The following is a 24,932-nucleotide window of genomic DNA, read 5'->3' as shown; positions in this document are numbered from 1 at the left end:
GTTGTGTTAACGCACCCCTCAACGCTCCAGACCAACAAAAACTTCTTTTATAGAGGTGCTCACACTTGTTGATGATCAGTTTATCAAGTGCATTTGATTAGCAGCTTCTGGCTGCTACTGACTTAATTCCTATAGAAACAGTAAGGTTGTACTTTGTTTTCACACACTGCTTCTGCATTTTGGCTTAGTTTTGGTTAAATAATGACACTGTAATGTGTCTTATGTTGCTGCTTATTTGAGGTTGTATTTAAGTAATTTTAAAAGATGCTAAAAGATCATTGTTCTATTATGTTCAGATATGTAGAGGGTGTACTTTCTTTTTCTTTTACCATGACTGTAAAACTAGATTTTACAGCTGTGTGTTCACCAGAACTCCATGAAAATTTAACATTTATTCATTTCTGTTGGTTCTCGGTTACACATTTTATTTTGGCAAGTGAGCTGGTGACATAATAAGGTGCAAATCAAGTGTTTTTTTGTTTTTTTTTCTTTTCTCATTACAAAATACAATCATCCTGAGCATGCATGCACTGGCTACATTGTTATACAAGACATTTATATCATATAAATATAGTTCAAAAAAGGGGTTTCCAGCATCGTTAGTATTGGATGAGTTTGCTGAGTCGAAGTTGCATATTGAGAAGCATCTCCTCTAAAGTGGAAAGGTTCTCCTCCAGATGGTCAGCCATGCGCTCTCTGCCTTCTAGAGCATCCCTCGTATTTGTGAGACGCTCCTTCATGCTGCACGGGATGAAAAATCACAAGCAAATATGAGACTTTTTGACAAATTTGGTCCTACACACAGTCCAGTTTGTACATTTCCTGCAAATGCTCACATCTAATAGCTGAATTTTCATAGTTTACATTCATGTTTGTGCCAGAGATTCGTCTCAGCCAGATGTCCAGACAGATGTGTGTGCAGGAAAATACTGGAAATGACTCAGTTTGGCTGGAAACTGTTTTCACTCAGCCCGTTAAGCACTAGGTTATTTTGAGCCAAACACGCAATGCTGATCCAGGGTTCCCCAGTACCTCACTAATAGCAATTTAGGATGAGCCCCAACAATATGCCTTGGATCACTTTTTGGATCCAAGGCCAGCTGGAAATGTAGCTGCTTTACATCTGTACAGTGTGGCTCGAAGCTACATCCTCTATCTGATCTCTGCTAATTATGGTAGATGAAGTCTGTCTATAAATATGCCAAAACACTGATAAAAGCACCTGCATCATTAAAGAAGAAATCGGCGATAAGTATTCATTTTCTCCACACTAAGTCAAGTGCTCCACTGCATGGTTTTAAAATGAGTTTTAATTGCAGACATTAGAGCATGGATTTACAAGAGCACAACTTTTCAACAGGAAAAAAAAGAGGAGAACTACAGATAAAGACGGCTACCAGTCTTTGGAACAGCTGTGCGTCAAAACATCTTCCATACAAATTCAACTAGTTTGTGCCAAATATCTGATACATATAAGACTGCAGCACTATCAAATTCACGTGTACTTTCGATTGAGTATCAGAGAGAAGAGAGAATTTCCATCTGTGTTTCACTCCTTTTGTGGTGTGGCTGTAATGACCATTTTATTTATTCAGAGACACTGGGGTCAAATATCCATCCATGAATCAGTGGTTCGATAAAATACATCACAGAGGCGGTTCTTAATCTATAAAATGTGATGGACATAGAGATAAGATTTGCTTCTCCATCCTTTTTCCTTTCTATGTGTCCCTTTGTTTGGTTTCCCATTTGGTAGTTCATAAAAATTAAAGAAGAGGAAAGATTAAATAATAAAATAAAAATAAATGGAAAAATTAAGAAAAATAGAAGAACTAATGCAAAGATTTTTTTAAAATCCCTTTATGTCACATTTTATGAATTACTTAAAGTCTGTGACTATTTTAATAAAATTTGGGTGCATTTAATGCATTTTTAAAAAATTAATTTTTGTCTTTTCAGTTCAAATGTGCTATTGAGGACTGTTTTATATTAACAGAAATATAATATTCTATCTCCCACCCACCCATTGATTTTTCCTCTGTCTCTTGGGTTATTCCTCCCACAGAGCTGATTAATGAATTCTCCACCTCACCTCGTAAAGACACCCTGCTCCTTCCCCTCTTTCCGCTTTTCTTCCAGAGAGACAAACACAGTCTCCACGCTTTGTATAGTTTCGATCATTTTCTGGTGGTCTGAACGGATTCCCTGGACCTCCTCTCTGGCTTGGTGGTCGTAGGATAGTCCTCCCTCTTCCACCCCACTGGAGGTGGACACCGCCTGCAGGGCGGCCCTGTTCTGCAGAGCAAGCAGGCGGGACCTGGCAAACTCTTTGGGTCCTGCTATGTTTTCCCAGCAGATTGGAACTGATGGAGGCAGCCAGAAGCGCTGGGTGCAGTTGACTGGATTTTCTGTGGACTCGGTTACGAAGGGGCTGTCAGCAGGGAAGCTGTGGAGCAGATGCAGAAGAGATGATCCAGAGCCCCACTCCCAGTCCTCTAAATCTGACTCCCCTGAAGCTTGCTCAGGGGAAAAAGTAGCAGGAGGACTTGCTGGGCCTCCATCCTCTGCTGGAGAACAGATCCCCAACAGGAAGCAACAGGACAGGCAGAGCCAGGCCCTGCTCACTGTCCCCTGGAGCATCTCCAAACTGGCTGCATCATAAAGAAAAAGACTTAAACCTGCAGGCATCTTGAGAGACTATCCAGAGTCATTATTACCGACAAGCTTGTAATTTACTCTCACTTCATTCTTAAGTTTCCTCTTCAAGTGAAAAAGAGTACGTGAAGGACAAATTGAGATTTTTATTTACTAATAAATTTCTACTGATCAATAGAAACATTAAAAATAATAGTGATACCTTTTAAACTGCATACACTCAATGGCATAACCTTCAAAATAAAAGTATATAGCCTATTGTGTAAAGTTTAACAGCAAAGCACAATAAATGTAAAGACAATCTAACACCAAAAATTCTGGCAAAATAAACGACACATGTAGAAAACAAATTCCTGTTTTCTCTCCTATAGTTTAACTGATAATTTGCCTCACTTTTGGTAGCATAATTTGTTGCCAGCAAAACAAAGTTGCAAACGTGTCACTGAAGGAAATCCTGGACTCTTGATCACCACGATATCCTTAAAGATGTAATCCCTAATAATTCCATTATAAGATGACTTTTGTTCAGCGGTCTTACCTTGCAGAGAGAGCACAGCGGCAGAGCAGTCTGTGTTTGCGTGCAGCGGCGCTCCTCTGGAGCCTGCAGCAGTCGGAAAAAATGAGTCGATTACTGCAGACTATTACATGCAATCTGAATCACTTTTTACTGGCCCGGTAACAGCAGAGACAGGAGCTTGGATTTTCCCTCTGTGGAAGGGGATAGGCTGGGAAACCTTCCTCAAAGACTATAAACTACACTTGTAGTATGGGTTACAGTAAAAAAAAAAAAGGAGGAGATGGTGTGATGCTCCTGGTATTTATGAGTCTTTTTTTACAACATCCTAAACAGCACCAGCAACAGGCTTGAGTCTGGCTTAATTTAAACACCAAAACTATTCTAACTCCTTCTTAAACTAGCTACTCTGAAACCATCCCCGATCTATGATGCTAGATGCTGTACTGTGGATTTAGGAACCACTTTGGAGAGAAATTTCAAAGGGTACCCAGACTGTCCATGAGCTCCCCACCACAGGGAGGCATCTGCATTTATTTAGTGAGTCTTTTGAGTAGCCAGAGAGTGGATCTACACAGCCTGAGGCTTTCACCCTGACATAAGCTGCGAGGAATGGGACACGTTTTGGCACAAACAACTGAGGGTTTTGCAATTTAAGGGAAGGAAATGACACAAGAGCAATTTCTGAAAACAAACAGTGAATTTAAGGATGAACTGTAAAACATTAGAAGGGTGGGACTGAAAAACATTGCAACAGCATGCAGTTCTGTTTGTGCCATAAGTCTGGTTTAATTCAGGTTTGCCTGCTGCCTTAAAAAGTGAGCTACCCAAACTTTCCTTTCCTTTTGAGAAAATGTGAAAACAGCTGTGTTATATTCAGTCAACTAAAGAAGATGAATAAAGTTAAAATATTAATTTCAGTTTGTTTACATGGTCCATTAACACATCCTTCCTTTATTTGATTCTTTGTAAGAGTTTACTGATCTTAGAGTCATTTTGTATCTTTGTATCAGTGTTAGCGCTAAAAGGTGACCTAATGTGACTGTTGTTGTGTGTGGCAGGAATTTAATTTTATATTCGCTTTCATCATGGTTTGGATTATTTTAGTTACAAGAGGAAACAACCAGCACTTTTTTTTTTTTAAAGAAACACAGCAAGTTTCCAAGATTGACATTCTCATTCTCAAAACAGACAAGTATGGAAAGATTTCACTTTGGAAGCATGTGTGCTGGGAAATCTTGTGATTTACTGATCATTTATCTTTAGAAACTTAATTCAGAAAGTTAATTCGTTTTACATATTTCAGTCAGAGAATTAAAAGCATACAATTTACAACCCCACTTCAAAAAAAAAAATGATAATAAAATGTTGGGACACTGTGTAAAATGTAAATAAAAACAGAATGAAATGATTTGCTCCAAATGTTTTCAGTTGGTGAAAAGTCTGGACTGCAGGGAGATCAGTTCAGCACATGGACTCTTCTACCATGAAGTCATGCTGCTGTAATAGATGCAGTATGCGGTTTAGTATTGTCTTGCTGAAATATTTACTGTCTTCTCTGAGAAAGACATCTGGATGGGAACAAAAGTTGACCTAAAACCTGTACATACCTTTTAACATTGATGTTGTCTTTCCAGATGTGCATGCTGCCAATTCCATAGGTGCTAATGCACCTCCATACCATCAGACGCACAGGCTTTTGAACTGAGCACTAATAATAACCTGTATGGTCCCTCTCCTCTTTAGTCTGGAGGACACAGCATCCATTTTTCCAAAAAAGAATTTCAAATTTCAGTTTGTCTGACCACAAAACAGTTTTCCACTTTGCCTCAGTCCATTTTAAATGAGCTTTGGTCTAGAGAAGACGGTGGCATTTCTGGATCATGTTCACATTTGGCTTCTTCTTTGCCAGCTTTAACCTGGATTTGGGGATGGCACCGTGAATTATGTTCACAGACCGTGATTTCTGGAAGTGTTCCTAAGTCCATGCAGTGATTTCCATGACAGATTCACACCTGTTTTTAATGCAGTGCTGCCTGAGGGCCCAAAGATCACTTGCATCCATATAAAATAGAAAGATTCTCTTTTTTTAATCCAATCATGTTATTGACCTGTTGCCAATTAACCTAATTAGCTTTTCCGGTGTTTTTTTCCTCCCTCCCCCAACTTTTTGGAGACGTGTTGCTGCCATCAAATTCAAAATGAGCTAATATTGTCATGAAATAGTAAAATGTTTCATTTTATACATTTGATATGTTTTCTATTGTGAATAAAATATGGGTTTATGAGATTTGCGAATCATGGCATTCTGTTTTTATTTACATTTTGCACAGCATCCCAACTTTTGTGAAATTGGGTTTGTAAGTTGTATTAACTTAAGATCACGATTTTCAAACCATTTTAGGGAATAAACTTCATTAGCTGGGTTTATAATTTCCATTCAGATTAAGGGGAAAAAAGGAAATCAACATTTTTGTCTCAGTATTGAAGTAACTGAGGTACAAACAAGAAAAAATAGACAGCTGTTGGAGTTTGCAGCATCATTTCACTTGAAAAGAAAGACATGACTGGCTGAGCTTGTCATACCCACGTCCAGGACTGGTTTTACTGTTGGTGAGGTTAGTTAGTTGGGTTTAGATTTGACTTGACCAAGAATATTACACCATTTGGAAACTGTTTGCTTACCTTGCCAAAGTCATGTTGACTGAGGTTAAATCAGTGGCATTTTCCTTTTTCTTCTTCTGTGTCAGTTTAAACAGTTGAAGTGTTTTAAAAATCTTTGTCAATTTCTTTTGTTAAAACATATATTTTGGGGTATTTTCACTGTTTTGTCAGATTGTAATTAAAAATATTAGCAATTCTTTGGCCTGGGTTTCTTTCCTGACAGTCACACCTTCAAAGCAGGATTTAGACATACAAAAAACAAACAAACAAAAATTTAAAGACCCTGCATTTGGTTTCTCAGGTTTGTATAATTGTATCTAGAATTTTTTAAAAGACAGTGAATCTTCAAGTCCCAATTCGACTCTCAAATAAAGAGAAACATGACTCATAGTACTCTGAAAATCCTGCCAAAAGCTCTGATTGCCTGCATGTTTGTGGTCATTGTTTGGCTGCATGATTTATTTATTCTTTAGTTGTTGTTAAAACTGAGGCTATTACATGCCCAAAGGTTTCCCTTTGGCCCCTACAGTTCAACCCAAACTTAAAAACTGCACACAGTAGCATCACTAGAGACAAGACATGGAAAAGGAAAAGGAAAACAAATCACAAATCTAAAATCGATAAGTGCGATGGTAAATAAATACTAAAAACATATACATTCTACAAAGAAACACAACTGTGCTGTAAACCTGTTATCAGCCGTGTCTAAATAGTAAAATATGGCGCAAATATGCATTAACTGCACTCCTACTGTGACATCTAGTGGCAACAACTGTAATTTGCTGCTTTTTTCTTATTCTCACCATTAAACACTGGAACTTTATCTTCTTGTTTGGAGTCCAAACAGGATTCCCATACATTACTGCTGATTATTTTGGGGCTTAAATCTAAATAATGCTGCATTTGGTTTACAGGCTGCAACGCATTTTAAATTAATTCCACTTCTAAGGGGGGGGAGCCATCACAGCGTGCAGCAGCATTTTAGCCCCACGAATCACGGACACTGCCCATACCCGGGGCCATATCCGAGAGGGGCGGGGTCCACCGCGGAGCTCCTCCCCCTCCAGGCTTCCGTCAGCGGGGCTGTTGCTGCTGCTGCTGCTGCTGCTGGACCGGAGCAACTGGCACCAACAACCAGCCGCTGGCTGCTCCTCCCGTGCTGAGGGAAAACCCGGTGCAGCCAGGAGCCTCCCGTCAGTTCTCTCACGGTCAACGACATGGCCTCCGACGGCATGGACGAGCGATCTCCGCTGCTGTCGGGCCCCAACTCCGAGAATGTGACCCCAACTGCTCCCCCATACCTGCAGGATTCAAGTCCCCGAGGTAAACACACGACATGTAGAGGCCCGCCGCCTGCATGCTGAATCATTTTTAGGGCGTATCGAGTTTGGGCGAGTGCGTAAATAAAGCTGCAGCAAGGCGAGGCAAGGGCATCGGTGGGAAATCAGTCGGCAGCTGACTGAAAGGTGGAGCTTGCACTGTGAGAACTGGAGCAGTGGGTTAGAGTATAGGGGCCTACAATAATACCATCACCACCAGTGTTTTTAGTGCAGAGATTTCTACATCACGATTCACTGAGGCCTGTAGTCATTTTGGCCAGAAGGGGAAAAAAAAAAAGGTGTGAGCTGAAGCACTGCAAACCCTCAGTAGATGTTGGGTTGAATGTTGACGTGGGAGCATTGAAGCACTGCAGATGAAGACAGGCGAGCATCATTTTGTCCAGCTGCAAATCAACAAAATGCTTAGATGTGCCCTTTATGGATCAAGAATATCACATTAGTTAAAAGTCATATTGTCATGTTATCAGTGATGGCAGCTGCAAGTTTGCATATTTGCATGGGAATGGTGCTGTAAACAACAAGCATTTGGTGCTTCTTGCATGATTTGCAGCTTTCATACAGTAGAAAACATAAATAAAACTAGAGCAGCATATTTTGCTGAGTTAACTGCTCCATGTAGGTTACAGTGCACAATGCATGCAGCTCCTAAATCCTCCGTCCTCTCAGACTGGAAGCAGCTGTCTGGACTGACCTTTGGTCTGAAGTCTCATCAAAGTCTCATCAAATTCACAATTTCTCCAGAAGAAGAAAGGAGAGGCAAAGCATTTGCGGGGGCTGGAGAAATAACATGATCTCACATAGAGCCCCTCTTGTGTTTTGTTGCCATTAAATATTGATTCAGGCTTTACTTTCACTTCAGATCACATTCTCTTGTCTGAGGATTAGATTTTGTGTGCTACTTGCAGTAGTATTTGGCTTTTTCTTCTGACGCTGTTTCTACTTCTAACTTTTTGTTAGTGGCTCACAGAATCAACATTTCTTTGCTTTGCAGCAACTCCGGATGTTCAGCAGCAAATGAATGGACTCATTGACCGTGCAAATCTCTTTAAGGAGCATTTCAGGCCAAACGGCTAATTTCAAACAAACAGGGAGAGAGAGACGTGCTTGTTGTTCTCGAGATGTCTAATCCCACAGACTTCATATTTCACCACGGGATTAAACTCTTAAATGCTGGACTGTAATAATCTAAGAAGCGACAGCCTGACTGGATGCTAACACAGTGACACAGTTTCTCCCTCCTCCCTCTCTGCAGACTGGATTATTGGCTAATTCCAGTTTGGGTTTGTAAAATGGATTAATTTGAGCCTAAGATGCCAAAACTGTGACATTTTCCGAAAACACAATAACTGTGATGGTAATGAGCAGCTGCATTAAGGAATTTAAGTGAGCTGTGACTTGAATTTTTGATTTTATGATAGTAATGTAACACTTAATATTCACTGAGCTTATTCAACAGTAGCAGGTAGAAATTCAGTGGCTGCTGCTTGATATTTTTAAAAATAGCCATACTAATAAACTGCAACAAAAGCAACTGGCTTGTTTAAACTGAAAGTTTACCAGCTTTACAAAATGCACAATTTCTCCAGTTTACCAGCCTGAGGTGGTGTCAGAGTATCAGCACTAATTAATCCAAGGTTAAGTTGTAAAACGTCAACATATATTTTTTCTATTTTAACAAGTTATTTTATAAGAAGAGATCTAATTACCCTGTTATTATAATACAGAAATGGAAAAGTCTGGTAATTAGTAATTTTCTTCTTGTCAGCTTACACTCACAGCCATTTTATTAGGTACACCCTGTCAGCTGCTTGTTAATGCAACTATCTAATAGTTGCCTGACATAGGCATATCAAGACAACCTCCTGAGCATCAGACTGAGGAAGAAAGGTGATTTAAGTGACATTGAATGTGGCATGACGGGCTGGTCTCAGGAAACAGGAAACTGAGTCTACAATTCACACGGACTCACCAAAATTGTATAAACATTGGAAGAACAGTGCCCAGTCTGATGAGTCTTGATTTTTGCTGCAACATTCAGATGGTAGGGTCAGAATTTGGTGTAAACAACATTAAAGCCTGGTTAGGGTTAGGCCTTGTATCAACAGTTCGGGCTGCTGGTGGTGTAATGGTGTGAGGTATATTTTCTTGGCACACTTTGGGCCCCTTAGAACCGTGTCATGTCATATTTTGCATGAAAACACAAATGTAAAAATACAAACTTGATAAAAGTTATTCAGCCTAACTACAAAAACTGAAATTAAATTTGCCTTAGACGGTCATCAGTTATCAGTCACAGGTTTGCAAGCAGAACTGACTGAACTCGATGCCCTGTCTATTAGAGGAGAGGAGGGGCCACCTTATTGATATCTGGCCAAATTGTTCATAGGTGGAAGCTGCCCAGATTATAACATGCCCAGTAAAATAAAAAGTGGCTGACTGAGCCAGAGAACTGCTCAATCTGGAAAGGCTGCTCCATGAATAAAAAGATCAGATGTCGAGTAAATGAGCACAAGATGAGACGATAAGATCGATCTTAATGTGACAGAAGCTGATTTATCATCAGAATCAGAGCAGCAAAAAACAAACAAACAAACCTTTAAATATTTATACACAAGCTAAACAAAATGTTAAAATTAGTCATATTTATTACAATAGTGTAAAAAATTATAGATGTCATTATTTTATATCATATTTTACGCACATGCAGTACCCAGCTACTTTAGGTGATAGCTTTGGAGGTTAAACCCTCAAAATTTGTTGACTTTAAATGAAATTTAAAAGGTTGAATGTGGTGAGAAATGGGTAGACAACGGTGTTGTACTGTTGGCAATAGGAAAATTGTAGAATCCCTTTTAGATGAAAGAAATGTTCTTTTATTTTTTCTTGACGCACGGGCAACCGGAAGCTAAACAAAAAACAGAACGTTCTCCAGAACCACTGGTGTCTGCATACCAGATGTTCAGTTTGGCATTTTAAACCACAAGTGAAGTCATGAAGTCTGATACCCGTAATGCAGGGCTGGATGTTGTGGCGGTAGCGATAGAGCAGCTTCTCGTCTTTCCTCTGGCTCCGTGGACAGTTTGTGAAAACCTATAGCTGCTGTAGTCAGTGTCTGTTTGCTGCACTGAACAGAGAGAGGAGGAGGAGGAGATGGAGAAACAGACCTGAGACTGAGCGCAGGTGGATGTGGACAGCGACAGAAATTAAGATTTAATCTTAAGGTGTTATGAAATAATAGAATATATTCTCCATCTGATTGCACAGTGTTACATCTTAGATTAACAAAGCATAGTAGAGGATGATTCATTCACTTTTTGTTGTGTAATAAGAGCCACTCTGCTGCCTGCACTCAGTGGGAGTGTCCACTCTTGGCATGCTCAGGTTGTATTTGTAGCCAGGTTTGTCCAAATGCAGACGGGTGTCCCATCTGTCCCTGCGGTGTCAGCTGGGTGAGAGTCTCTGAATGTCGGAGCCAAGCTCGTTTACCCACCGACTCGTGCCATTATCTCGTTTAGGGCGAGATAAGACTAATAATCAGTCGATTGTCAGGTTGGAAGGCTTCTTTGTGTTTGCTCAGTAGTCCTCAGTCAGGTAAACAAAGATATGATAAAGTGGCACAAAGAGACCGTATGTACTGGTATCAGTCTGATCTAGAGAATAGCTGGTCAATGTTTTTCAGAAATTGATTGTTAGTCTGTAAAATGTCAGAAAATACTAAAAAATGCTTGTCATGAATTCAGAAAGACTGTTTGTATCCTCAGTTTTTCTCCAAAAAAAAACCAGTCCAGTGGTTAAACAATATTTAGCTTCCTGTCATGGAAGGGAAAAAGCAGCAGCTCTTCACATCACTTCACATCTGGAACGAGGACAATTATTTGGCGTTTTGGTTAAAATAAAAAAAAAAAGGATTGTGTGTTGGCTGAATGACGATGTAAATATGTTAAATATATTTTTAGTTAAGTAAATGTTAGACAACTGATTTCAGCTGTATATCTGTCGCATCAGTGCCTCAGTTTAGGAAGAGTGAATTACTGTGAACTCACATTTCATTCAAACTAATAGAAGTATTATGTTTAATTGTGTAACCACAGATTTGATTTGATTCCCTTGGTGCTATTGTAGTAAAGGTAGTGACTGGTGCAAGCCTATAGATTAACTCTGTTAAAACCCTGAAAAATGGACTAAATACATGAGGTTAATGTGGAATTACTCAGTACAGAGGTCATTAGAGTAGCCACCATAGTCCGTTCACAGTAAGTTTTGCAGACATAAAGAGTCTGTAAATGCCAGACATTTGAACATGTTTATTAACACAGGACAGTTTAATTTAGCTTCCCATGCAACTAATTCAACAGAAGAAAAAGTCTTAAAATCCACCCAATCTTGGGTGGAAATATCCAGATACTTTGCATTCTTCTCTGTTTACAAGGTACAAAATGCAGTTTTTCTTTACTGGACACAGAAAGCCTGATTTTTCTTCATGAAGCTGCTGTGTTCCAGATGCATGCGATTAACAGCTGGCTGTGTGTTTGTGTGCTTTGCCTTCCTCTTTCTCAAAGCCGAACTACCTCCTCCTTACACAGCCATCGCCAGCCCCGATGCCGGCGGTGTGCCTGTCATCAACTGCCGTGTATGCCAGTCGCTCATCAACCTGGATGGAAAGCTGCATCAGCATGTGGTCAAGTGCACAGTCTGCAATGAAGCTACAGTAAGTGGAGGCCACCTCTTTATAAGTGATCACTGGTGTCGACAAACCAAAACTGTGAACAGTTCAGCTGTCATTCAATTTGACTCTCCTCTCCTGTCCTCTCCTGTCCTCTCCTCTCCTGTCCTGTCCTCTCCTGTCCTCTCCTCGCCCCGCCCATTTTTGGACCGTTTTTCCACCTTTGCATCTTTGCTCGCCTTGATATATATTGTAAGCCTCAGGCTGAGTAGCTGAAAGCTCACATAGGGCTGCCAGTACGAGGAGGAGTGCAGGGAGAATGTATGGCTGTCATCACCAGCATTTAGGTGGGAAATGCCATTTTCACAACTGATATTTTTTAGTGCTTAAGCATCCAACTGGTCACCTGATATTTTGCTACTCTGCACCAAAATAATGTAGAGTCTTGTGTCTGGCCTTAAGCTGTTGTATCTTACTGTAAATATAAAGTTGGAGAGTCATGTGGTCAGCAGCCTCTGAACATGATTTTAACCAGGAGGTTCTTCAAGTTTTGTTGACTGAGTTCTGATTTAGGCAGACAGCATGTGGTTGGAAGACAGCACAAAAAAAGTACACTTTAAACATTTCTGAGCTTAGTGTTTTTGTGATTTTTTTTTTTTTCTTTCTTCATTCAGAGGATGGCGGTTTATGTTTGGTTATCGACTGTTACCACTCTTGACATCAGTTGTAATGTTATTGTTAAAAAGGTTTGGTCTGCTGTGATGGCTGGATACAGAAGATCAGAAATAGAAAAGAAATGCTCCCTCGGGCTCATTCTGCTCTGCTGTGTCAAAGTATAACATGAACTGTGGATGAGCTAAATTTAAAGTAGTGCATTCTTTTGTGGTTGTGCTTGTGGGCTGCGCAAGCTTCTACTAGGGGTGGCCACTGTGAGAGCCTTGGATTTAAATGGCACCTATTACGGTGTGTGTGTGTGTGAAGATGGTGGAGAATTTCACTAGTTGCTACTTGCTAACATAATTTCCTTGTTCCGTTGTGAGAATCAATCCAATGCTCCACATTTGTTCATGACTTTTCTCCCAGGTCATTTTAGCCCCACCTGTCATGATCCACAGTTTGAAAAACACTGGGTTAATCACAGTTAATTCATGATTTAAGAAGAGGGCAAGTATTTTTCACACAGGGCCGGATAGGTTTGGATAGCTTTTTCCCTTAATAAAAGAAATCATTATTTAAAAACTGCATTTTGTATTTTTGTCTAATATTAAAATTAGTTTGATGACCTGAAGAATTTAAGGACAACAAATATGCATAAACCAATAATAAATCAGGAAGGGGGCAAATACTTTTTCATGGCACTGCATATGCAGTGGTGATTTCTCTTAATAACATAGCCAAAATGTGATATAAAGCCTCATACTGCTCTGAATGCTAAGTGTCAGTTTTCTCAAATCTTGGGTCATAGTGATGTCAGTAACCTTAACAATGGTTATCTCAGGCACATAGCTTTGAATGTGAGTTCAGAAGTTCCACACAAACATGCTCAAGAGGGGCAGCCAGTGAGTAGAAGCTTGGCTTAAAGGGAATTGTACCCCACCGCTGAAACACACTTTTCAAATGGTGCAACTTTTACTCTGAAGGTGAATGGTTCAGGTTTGCGTTGCACTTTTCAAAGTTTCACTACTGCTCAGTGAGCAGCTGGTGAGTGTTTGCAGACTAGTGACCTTTGCAATCTGATAGTGTCCAAAGCAATTAAAGGAGGTTTTTCAGTGTGGCCCCATATACCTTTTTACAACCAATTTCACCCAGCGACCACCAACAACATCCAGCAACCAGCTGGCGAATATACATTGTCTCTAAGACGGTGTGACCGGGACCTTCAAAGAAAGAGGAGCTGAAACTGGTCATTTCATCCTCAGTGAATGACCCCAGTAAGCTATAAATGAGGATTATTTTGAATCATGCTAAGCTAATTTAGTAGAGTACGAGACTCCAGACTATCCACAGTAAAGCAGCATATTTTAAACTGTTTGTATATTTGTGTTCTTTTGTATCACACTCCTAGTTTTTGGTGACGTGATGTTTATATGTTTATCTTTCAGCCCATTAAGAATCCCCCTACAGGGAAGAAGTATGTGCGGTGTCCCTGCAACTGCCTGCTCATCTGTAAAGACACATCCAGAAGGATAGGATGTCCTCGACCAAACTGGTAGGTAACGAGCAGAGACATTCAGACAGTTTTATCCCAGCCACAAAAATCTCCAAAACTGAATCTGAGGCTGTGGCTCTGTAAAAAAGTCAAATTGTGGAAGACCACTCCATACTTTGAGGGTCATCAGTGAAGTGTATAAACCTGTCCTGGCTCCGCTGTAATCATGTATGTCTTTTTGGTTCCTCTGACAGCAGACGGATTATCAACCTGAGCCCGGTGATGGTAATCCCCGAGGAGCAACCCGCCCAGCCGGCGCTGCCCATCCAACCTGAGGGGATGAGAGTGGTCTGTGGCCACTGTGGCAACACCTTCCTAGTACGTAAACCTGCAAATACAACCACCCTCAGCCAGGCACAGGCTTCTTAGTACAGAATTTCATTGCTGTGCTGTTGTTGGTATGTGCATATACATGTATATATATATATAAATTTTGAGAGCCTCGTCATGTGTTATCATGTTTGTAGTGACAGAAAACCAAGATAGTAAACAGAGAAATTGCTGAAGGATTATCTACTAGCTAGTTGTGCTTTATATGGTGCCAGCTATTCATAAAAAAAAACAAAACAGAATATAACATCTGCAAGTGGCTGGCATGCATTTTTTTGCATGTTATCTTTCCTTTCCTGGCTCACCAAACATCCTGAGTACCTCTTGACTGTAGTGTGGCCGCAGCTTTCCACACAGCATTAAGTTTCTCTCTCTAACCTGCAGCTACGCCAGCTTTTTGCAAATCTTAGATGAACCAGGCTTCCTGCCACTCTGTGTCGAGGTTACCGTCAGTAAATTTGACGTGTTTGGTTTGAGCTTAACTTATCAGACTTTTAATGTTTCCCATAATAAGCAAATTTATGCACACGACCTAAGGCCTTGAGTCTGTACGATACAGACTCACATGTAAAAAAAAACAAAAAAAAAACACAACAGTGCTCTTTTCCTCTTAACGTCTGCACATTGCTGCTTGCGGCATCTGCAGGGCAGTGAGGACGCCAGGACATCACAGCCTATGTCTGGTCTCCCCAGTGATGGCTCTCCACCAGCACAACAACAGGTTGAGAAAGCTGGTCTTACTGGTGGACTTATTAACAACAGCCTAACCTGCTCCAACTCAATCCACAGCCTTATTTATGGTGACTTTGGGGACATCTGGCTTTGAGCAGAGCTTTGATTAAATAAAAAAAGAAGAAATATGAAAATATGAAAAAATATTTATTGAATTAGAATCTAGAAGTCAGTCAGAAGTCGGGGCTAAATTGTTTCTTTTCTATTGCTGCTTGCTTGAATTTAAGAAGTTTCTAACCTGAAGCCAGATGTCAAAAGTCACGTTTAACTTCAGTGTCAGTGTGACCTTTTAATTATTCTGATTTGCAGTGGGTTGAATATTGTCATAACACTTCTTAACACCAGATGAAACACCATCTAACAAATTACACCTTGGAGTGCTAACTTAGCAACAGTGAAGGAATGATGACTAGATTTACAAGGTTCATCAGAACTAATCATGTGAAATCATTTACCGTAAAGGCTTCTGTTGATTGTTGCTGAAATGAGTAGGATGTAGAGTGTTGTTTCATTTCTGTGAGCCTGTGCATGCACGTGTGTTTTCTTAATGCTTTAAAGTGAAAATGGTCATTTCTTTCTGTTTCCTCACAGTGGATGGAGCTTCGATTTAACACGCTAGCCAAGTGTCCCCACTGCAAAAAAATGTGAGTCCATCAAGCTTTCACACAAAGTTCACTTTCATACAGTCTTTTTAAAGGGGGTATCTACATGTTTATGTGCTGAATCTGTAGTCACGGGACAAGTTTTGAAGAATGCAAGTTTTCTGGTTTCTGCACGCTTTCGTTGCGTGCAGCTGAACTTTTGAATAGACAGTTCATGGGGAGAGCAAAACAACAGTGGCATTTGCCAAAATGCAATCTTTAAACTTTACATCTTGAAACCTGCGCTCACAGCCCAGCACCTTGCAGCTTGACAGGAATTGTCCAGAAAATACCAGAACTGACAGGTTCTGTCACTGGAGCCCCATTTTTTTTTTCACAGAGGACAGCAGGTTCACACTGAATGAACGTGACAGATGCCACAGTGTCTTCACACTCTTTCACATTAGTATATTTGCTTTCAGAATGAAAGTTTCAGGGTTTCAGGGGCAGCAGTTTAAGCTGAGATGCCCAGACCTCCCTCTCCCCGGCCTCCTCTGGGCTCTTCTGGGAGGGCACCGAGGCATTCCCAAGCCAGCCATGAATAAATAATCAAAATCTACAAAGAAATTAAAAAAGGAATAAAGGAATGATGAACAGTGTTTTACCTGTTTAGCTGATATCTGTCCACTAAATCATTCATCACTGTATGTAAACATCAGCTGTGATTCCATCTTCTGCTGTTGTAGACACGCGGAAAATAAACTTGTGTCTTTCTCTTCTTTCCCCCCGTAGGCTGCACATATGCATCTCTTCTTTAAAACTTATTTTATTTACTGTAATTTTTAACTACATTTTACTTTCCAACGTCAATTTCCATTTTAATTTTGGAAAATTATTAGATGTATCAGTGCTAACTGTGAAACTCAGGTTGGGTGTAACAACATGGTGTGGTGTTCACCCAGCCTTCTTACTTTAAAGCCATTTATCTTGATGTGTTTTTTAATTGGAGAAGTAATTCAGCATCCAGGCATACTGTACATGAGAAAAAGCAGAATGGAAAAACTATGGACATTTCACTTCTGCATAGCCATCAACTCTCAGCCATGTTGGATAGTGGTTTTGTGTGACTCACCCATAAAATCTCAAATGTCACTGAAACTGTTGAATTTATGGTTACATTCACTGAAATGCCGAGCTTTACAGGGCTGGATTTGCAGTTCTTGGAAGGTGAGGGGGAAGGGGAGGTAAGTGAGGCTAATCTAGACGTGTGACACGCATTAAAGAGTGGCCTCGCATGTAATGTTAGTGGTATGAGGGTCACAGGGCTGGGGCAGAGGGGGTTGAGGCTACTGAGAGGTTTTTGTCCCAACAAGATGATGTAGACAGTGATGGTGAAATAAGCTGCAGCCAAAATACGGCATACCCTCTATGCCCTACGATGCCCTTTTTTCTGTATTTGTTTATGTCAGTGAATGAAGTGATAATTAGTGGTGGGACAAAGCTTCCTCTTATGACACTTGGGTTAAATGTGACTGTTTTTGTTAAAACACGCAGGTGTCCTAAACAAACCATCATATATTTTCTCTCTGCAATATCTTTTACAAATGTCCTCATCATTGTCTGTGTCTCCCTAAAAACCCTTTCCTTCTTTATTACAGACAAAAAGGCTGAGCTAAATATTTTCTCATTGAGGAACTGAAACTTCTGTTCTAGTAGCACCTTTCCAAAACTAAAGTCCCCTCAATTTAAGCTGATAAACATGAAGTAATTTTTCTCTACTTTCTCCCAGATTTTCCTCCTGGTTTGATAATGAGGACATCATTATAGTTTGCTGAATAAACAGCTAGTAGAAGAAATAGGGAATGTGAAAAGAGGGAGTGAGTAGAAAAACCGTGGCAGAAAATCAGGTGACCAGGCACCCCCTAAGCCATCTGAATACTGGTGATCCCTGAAGAATGCTTCAGTCCCGTCACATGAGAGGCATGTGAGAGCTGAGTGGGGGATGGAAAATAAAGTTATAGTAAAGCCAAAAAAACAAGAAGAAAGAACTGATGCCAGTCTGCTGCTTCAGTGCAGTTAACTTGTTTGTATAGAGTTTGGATGGAGCGGAGGTTGTTTGGAGCTGGACATGTGACCATCCTAGAGCACTTTCAAGTGTAACTTGGAAAAAGGAAGTGAGAGATTTTAGACAAATTTGCCGAAGTGCTGTGGAATGAGATCACTGGGACGATAGGCGGGGACTTTTCACTGCATGACAAAATTAAAAGAACAACAAAAAAAAAAAAACCCTCTAGATAAAGGCAGTGTAAGACAAGTGCACCATCCTAAGTGTAGTTTGTATGATTCAGTCTGTTTCAGTGTTGAAACCCTATAAAAAGTTCTCCTCAATCTCTTTCTTCTCTCCATCTCTCTCTGCAGATCCTCTGTTGGCAGTGCGCTCCCTAGGAGGCGCTGTTGTGCTTATATAACTATAGGAATGATCTGCATTTTCATTGGAGTGGGTTTAACAGTAAGTACACGTTGATCTGTTTGTGTTGTTCACATTTCTACAAAAGTACCTCTTTTGAAAAGAAAGGTGGTTCTTTTACAATAAAGCCATTTAACTTGACACAGGCAGGGTAGCAACAAAATGCAGCTGGGCTAAAGTGACATAAGATAAAATGGCAAAACATCAAAAGTGTGACACAAAGTAAAAGTTGTGCCTTACCAGAATTCTACATGTTTCATAAGGTGCAGCTTTTACTTTGAAGGTGAATGGTCTCTGTTTCCAGGTTGCGTCGCACACTTTCCCTACCACTTAGCAAGCAGTTGGCAAGTGTTTGCAGACAAGTTGACATCTTCCATATAAACTACGGGTGACCATGGCAACCTACTAGTGACCAAAGCAATCACAGTGAGGTTTTCTGTGCAGCTCCCTATACCTCTTTGTGACCAAGACCAGTTTCACCTAGTGAGCAACCTCCAGCACCCATGTGTAACCAGTCAGGGAAAATGTGTATTCCCTATCGACAGGCGGCTACCAGGTGGTCTCCAGCCAGTCTCTAGTCCTTTGTAACTGGAGCCTAATCTGACAAGATACATCTAGGGCCCATTTTTAAGTTGAAATCAGGGATCTGTATAGCTTTTTCTAAAGGTGTAACTCCGTTTTCCTCCCTGTTGTCCTCCTCCTCTCATGCATGTTTACAGGTTGGTACTCGGGACTTTGCCAGACGTTACAACGCCACCTACGTGTCCTGGGCATTCGCCTATCTGCTGGGCCTCATCTGTCTGATAAGAGCCTGCTACTGGGGGGCTATCAAAGTGAGCTACCCAGAGAACAGCTTCGCCTAGAGTGAGAATATGTGCACGACTAGAAGAACAAAACCCCACTTTTAGTTTTTTCATCTTGTTCAGACTTCAGACCAGTCATGTTCAGCGAAGTGGAACATCTGCAGATGTGAATAGACAGGAATGTGTTCGAGAAGGTGTATGCTGGTGATATATATATATTTTTTTTTTATTTTCTGTTTGTGTCTGGAGTATTTTTGACTTGCTGAACAAACCTACTGCCTGTCAGTCAATCCTGTACCGGTCCACTGAGGCTCAAATCCAGCCTAAGTCTCCTAAAATCCTTCAAAGTACAGAATCAAGAACTTAAAAAACCAATTTGTCTTGATAAATGCCAAAATTGGTTGGTTCACATGCTGATTTAAAAATGATAGTGTAGGAAACTGGTTGGGTTTAGTATTTTTGGACCAGTTTTCTTTGTTTTAGCCACCTGAATGATATAATGACATCCACTTGATTTCTCTTGTTACTGACCAGACCAAATTGAAACAAAAATCCTAAGAACAGTTTGCCCATTGCACTACAATTATATGCAATTTTGTTGTTTTGCTGCTAGTTAAAGTTCAGCTGCAGAAAGCTGCGTAGTCATACTGCATTGTAACCATTTCTCTTGCCTGTGTACACTGACATAGTATTGCTATATGATTTTAACTGATGATCAATTTTTGAGAAGAAACTGTCCTTAAATACCCATGCGTGCCAACTTTGCGTCCCAGTGTTTAGTCAGGAAGAGCGTTGGATCAACAGGAGCTTGTTTTTATCAAAATGTTAATTTTTTTGTGCCATGCAGCTTTTAACTCACTACAGCAATAACCATTTTGAGTTATTCTGAAGCTTCCTTGCTCTCTGTCTCTGTGATTCTCACTGTTACCTCCTCAAAATACTCAAAAAAAATACAAAAACATGGTGACTCATGTTTGCATGCTGACTTTTTAATTTTTTTCCCGTTTTAGAGAGGTAGCTGAAGTGTATGTTCCTGTCTTTGCTCCTTCTGCCTGTGAGTTAGAATGTAAACGCTCCTTCCTTGTCTTATATCGCTGCTCTCTGACCTCCAGTGAACTCTGTGCTAGCTAGCATCGCTATACGCTAACTCAGCATCCTGTCTCTTGACCTTGACCAGTGGGCACAGTTCAAACTTCTAACCTTGTTTTGAATGTGATTATAATGATGAAGCAGAAATACTAAGAAATACTTTGTACATAGTTCAAATTCAGTACTTGGGAAAGTGAGTACATGTGTAGCGTGAGGTGGAAGGAAAAGTTGGCTATGGGACTTTTTAAAAACAATAATTTATCAATAAAATGTAAAAACTGCCTATGCTGGTCTGTTTATTTGTTAAGTGAGATCAGGGTTTAAGGATCAAACATGGAATGGATTGAGGATTTAAAAAAGAAAAATGAGATGGCCACAACTTTTACAGCACAATGCTGCAGTGCAAGGAGTCCAGAAGCATCAAATGTGTTGTTCACTTTCTCTGGAATCAACGTGAAGAAGAACAGAGCCAGTCTTTCACTAAACTCAACTCTTATTACTAGATGGGATTTTTACACAAACGTCTGTACTTTCTACTCCGTACATTTTCAAAACAGACTACCGTAGTCACTTTAGGTTTAAAGTGGGCCGCGTTGTGGTTGCGGTACTTCAGAAGAGGAGTGAAAATAAAGGACATAACGTGTTGCAGGTAATTTCAAATGCATTGTTTCTAAATACAATACCAGTAAACACACAAATTGTCTAGTTTGTGTCACAGTGTGTCTGCTGGTAAAAAGGTCCAGCTGCTGTATTTCCAGAGAGAAAAAGTGAGAGAAGTTCACTCAGAGATGGAGAAAGATGTAAGAAAGAGGACAGGAGAGAGGTTAGATTAAAAGGTAAGGGCTCCTTAGTGACATCTGATAACCTGGAAAGTTAAAGCTTAAATTTTTAAAAGTCAGATATTGGATCTGTAAATGATGTGAAGTTATGATTTGTCATATGTTTTTCAAAGGTTGCATGAAAATACTGCAGTTTAGTGCAGGATAAACAGGTTAGTTTGCTGTACTGTGGTGAATTTACAGTAGTGCTCTGTTTTGGACTGGTGCACAATAGAAATTATTGTGAATAGTGATTCTTTTCCCCACGATGAGCCACTACAGCTGATCTGAGAGTCCCCCCAACCTGCTGAATCCCACTCTAACTCCTGATTTTACTCCTTTTTCTGTTCAGGTGATGAGGAAGAGTCACCCTGTATAATGCAGGTAACAGCAAATAGAGCTGTTGTTAATTCTCTTTCCTCTCTTAATGTTCTACATAACAGTGTTCAAGTTGAGTACATTCATTAGAATTTGAATTTAGATTGAAATAAAGTTTGTATTCTCATGTAATAATATTGTTTTATTATTGCATTAATAAAACACAAGGTTCAGTTAGCTTTGACCAAAAACAGGTGGCAGAAATGTCCTCCAAAGAGCTACTTTTACTTTCTTACTTTGAGTACATTTCTGTACTTTTTCACTTTTACTTGAGTAAAGAAGTTGAATCAGTACTTATATCAGAGTATTTTAACACAAGTTTCTGTTATTCTATTTAAGTACAGAATGTATATGCTTTTGCCACCTCTGATTAAGTCTGAGGACATAGTTCTCAGCTGGAAAAACATTGTCTGTCTACTCTAGGTTGGGAATAAAATGCTGACTCAAGTGGAGGAGTTCAAGTATCTCAGGTTCTTGTTGATGAGTGAGGAGAGAGTGGAGTGGGAGTCTGACATATGGATGGGCATAGCATTGGCAGTGATGTGGAGTACTGTTCTGTTGTGGTCAAGAGAGGGCTGTGCCTGACTGAAGCTGTTAATTTACCGGTGGTATCGATATTCACCCAGATCATGGATACCAAGTGTCAGAAATTAGCTTCCTCCAAAAGGTATCTGGACTCTCCCTTAAAGATAGGGTGAAAAACTGAGGAGCTCAGAGTAGAGCTGTTACTTCTCCACATCTGACCATGATCCCTCCTGGGCGCCTCCTTGGTGAGGTGTTCAGAGCATGTCCTACCCTGAGGAACTCTCAGGGTAGGACATGCTGGAGAGATTATATCTCTTGGCTGGCTTTGAAATGCCTCAGTGCACCCGCGGAAGAGCTAGAGGAGGTGGGGGGTCTGGGCGTCTCTGCTTAGACTGCTGCCCCAAGAGACTCTTGACCTGTATAAGCAGCAGAAAATGATAGATGGATGGAATTTGGCATTTTGGCCTTCTCTGTTTATATTATTTCAAACTAGATATCACCAGCAAAGGGTAGATCAGAAATCGTACCCTTGTTTATTTTTCAGTTTTCAGTTTTGCTGTAATGAACATTTACAGTGCTATGAAAAAGTATCTGCCCCCTTGACTGGGTCAGGAAAAGGGGTGTGTGAAAAGACCCGCCTTTTCCACTTCCCACTCATCTGGAAGGCGATGAGTGGGGAGGGGAGCATGTAATGGAATATGTGTTTATGAGGTGTAAAAAAATGAGTATGTTTGTATGAAAACTAGAGTGCTATTAAAAATTGGGGGGACAGATACATGATGAGCACCCGATCAGCAGTGCTCGTCCACACCTTCCCCCCAAAACCCAGAGGTGCAGATAAAATTGCGGGGCTGTTTTTATAGTTTATTTTCAGCTGCTGCCATGTTTGCTTTATGCCACCTGACTGCACCTGAAGAAAATGTAAATGTAGTCATTTTAATTTAATCCTGCATTTAAACTTATGCATTTACTTGTGCTGCAATAATCACTCATGCCAATTCCCTTTTCTTTGCCATTGCAGATGTGTTGCTTTTTCCTTTTTTTTGGAAAGATGTGTTCATGCTCGCCGTATGCACACAGGAGAACATCCAGTTCAAGTGGTATGAAGTAAATTGACCAATTTTTCTGTTTAGTTGTGGTATCGAAGCTCCATTGATGATGGCTTTTTTTTCTGTACTCATGCATGTGCTTAACTCAAGGTGAACATACTCACTTGATGGCTACTTGATTGAACTAACTTTGATCAGCTGTTCTGGAACAGGAATTCAGAGTTGCCAGTCTCAGAAGTAATCAACTCTTTTTAAACACAGAGTTTGTTGAACATACTTCCGAAAAAAGGTCCCTGGTTGCTAGGGATGGGACGCTCGATACCGATGTTTTGACAGTGAGGTAGTGACATAGTCATTGCAGTGTGATTTAGTCAGTGATGGATTAGTTAAGTTAGTAGTAGACTAATTGATAGGTTAGTTAGAAACAGAGAGTGAGGGATAGTTACATTAAATTAGCTGGCTTTAAAATATAGTTAGCAGTTAGCAGCAGTGAGAAAATGTTAGGCAAGCAATAATGTAGCAGTTTCAAAGCAATAGCCAGATAGAATAAGATGGAAAATTCCCATAAGAGATCTCAATCTGTAGTGTGGGAGCATTTCTACTTGGAAACTCCAAATAAAGTGAAGTGTATTATTTGTGCTTGGCAGCTGGTCTACTGCAGTTATACATCTTCCACGATGAGGAGTACTCATCCTGCTGTTTTAGAGGGTGCAGAGGGAGGTAATGTTCCTCCTGTACATTGGCCTGCTCCTGGGCCATTTATTTAAAGTATGCATTGTTTGAAAGATTATTCAGATTGAGTCCCAATGCGTTAAAACTCACTGAGAACGTTCAGTTTAAAATGGGAAAACTCAGTAATGCCCAAGTGAAAAATCTATCATATTTTGAAGTTATATTTTGAAGTTAATTGAATGCTTTTAGAAAGGATTTTATTAAAAGGCATGCAGAGAGAGCTGGATGAGGCTCTGGTGTTGAAAGATTTGCAGCCCTTCACTATTATGGAGAATGAAGGTTTGAAGGGACTAGCTTGACCCCAGCTACAAGAAAGATGCCCAAGGCAATGGTGGTGGAGCAGTACAACACCACCAAGCAGAAAGTGAAAGCTGACCTACAGAAGGCTGATTTTGTTAGTCCTACGGCTCATGTGGTCTTCCATAAACATGGATGGGTACCTTGGTGTGACTTGCCACTATGTCTCAAATGATACAAAGATGGCAGCAGTTCTGCTCGGGTGACCAGGTTTCACCAGCCCCACAGAGCTGAGCACATAATGGAGGCGAAAAGTGTGCTCATGACTGAGTGGGGAATAATGTCAGAAGTTCTGTGCCTGGTTGCTGATAATGCAGCAAACATGGCTTTAAGTGTACAGTTGCTAAACCTGTGCCATGTACCATGCTTTGCTCACACTAAAGCTTATTATAAAGAAGGCTCTTGAACAAAAACCTGCTCTGCAAGAAATCCACAATGAAGTCTGAAAAATAGTTGAATTGTTCAGATCCAGCTGTAAGGCCAAAGAAAAAAATGGTGGAGATGCAGGGCGTGACTCCACTGCAGCAGATTCAAGAGGTTATAACTAGGTAAGTTGCAGTGATTAATGCATAATTGCTCACCAACAGCATACTTTGTCAGTTAATTTCATTAATATTTTATGCTTTCTTCCTGTTTTGTACATGAGGCTCACACTTGAAGGATGGCCTGCACACCAGATGTGGGACATACGAGTCATTTTGTTGTGCATTGCACTGAATTACTAAGCAAGTGAAACACCCTCATGTATGTTAACAACTGCATTTGCTGAAACACACAGTTTGTTACAGTCACAACCTGCTGTCTTTCACAACAGTTTTTCTTGCTTTGTTGAATGGGGATTTCTCCAAAATGTGTGGAGTATAATTATTGATAGTTTGGTGTAATAAGGAGACTTGCTTAAAATTGTTCAGTGCTTGTCTGTTTCATTGTTTCACAGAACAGCATTATTAAGATGTGACAGTAGCAAAAGTGCCAGTAGGTGTCACTGTAGAGCTGGGTTTCAGATTGTTTTGAATTACAGCGTTTTAAGCCTTGCTTTGCCCATCACTGCTGGATACCACATAACAAGTACACACAGGAACACAG

The 24,932-nt window shown here is 40.3% G+C and overlaps 2 protein-coding genes across 4 annotated transcripts; one reads left to right on the top strand and one right to left on the bottom strand.

Annotated features, from left to right (window-relative positions):
- Positions 1-377: 377 nt before the first annotated feature.
- On the bottom strand, positions 378-3,388 carry LOC115788628 (uncharacterized). Its single transcript, XM_030741746.1, has 3 exons — positions 3,194-3,388; positions 2,093-2,651; positions 378-741 (listed from the first exon to the last, which is right to left on the bottom strand). Exons 2-3 carry the CDS (start codon positions 2,638-2,640, stop codon positions 600-602), a joined length of 690 nt encoding a protein of 229 aa, XP_030597606.1. The 5' UTR covers positions 2,641-2,651; positions 3,194-3,388; the 3' UTR covers positions 378-599.
- Positions 3,389-6,891: 3,503 nt separating this feature from the next.
- On the top strand, positions 6,892-20,328 carry pip4p2 (phosphatidylinositol-4,5-bisphosphate 4-phosphatase 2). 3 transcript variants are annotated; one of them, XM_030741887.1, is made up of 8 exons: positions 6,892-7,156; positions 11,757-11,881; positions 13,939-14,045; positions 14,240-14,363; positions 15,022-15,096; positions 15,699-15,751; positions 18,107-18,197; positions 18,875-20,328. In XM_030741887.1, exons 1-8 carry the CDS (start codon positions 7,051-7,053, stop codon positions 19,016-19,018), a joined length of 825 nt encoding a protein of 274 aa, XP_030597747.1. In that variant the 5' UTR covers positions 6,892-7,050; the 3' UTR covers positions 19,019-20,328. The 3 variants fall into 3 exon arrangements, with proteins under 3 accessions (XP_030597747.1, XP_030597746.1, XP_030597748.1); XM_030741886.1 differs by having other exon boundaries at positions 11,733-11,881; XM_030741888.1 differs by lacking the exon at positions 15,022-15,096 and having other exon boundaries at positions 11,733-11,881.
- Positions 20,329-24,932: the final 4,604 nt, after the last annotated feature.

The sequence above is a fragment of the Archocentrus centrarchus genome, chromosome 11 (assembly GCF_007364275.1).
Source record: "Archocentrus centrarchus isolate MPI-CPG fArcCen1 chromosome 11, fArcCen1, whole genome shotgun sequence".
Lineage (NCBI taxonomy): Eukaryota > Metazoa > Chordata > Actinopteri > Cichliformes > Cichlidae > Archocentrus > Archocentrus centrarchus.
This window is presented reverse-complemented; position numbering and strand designations above follow the sequence as displayed.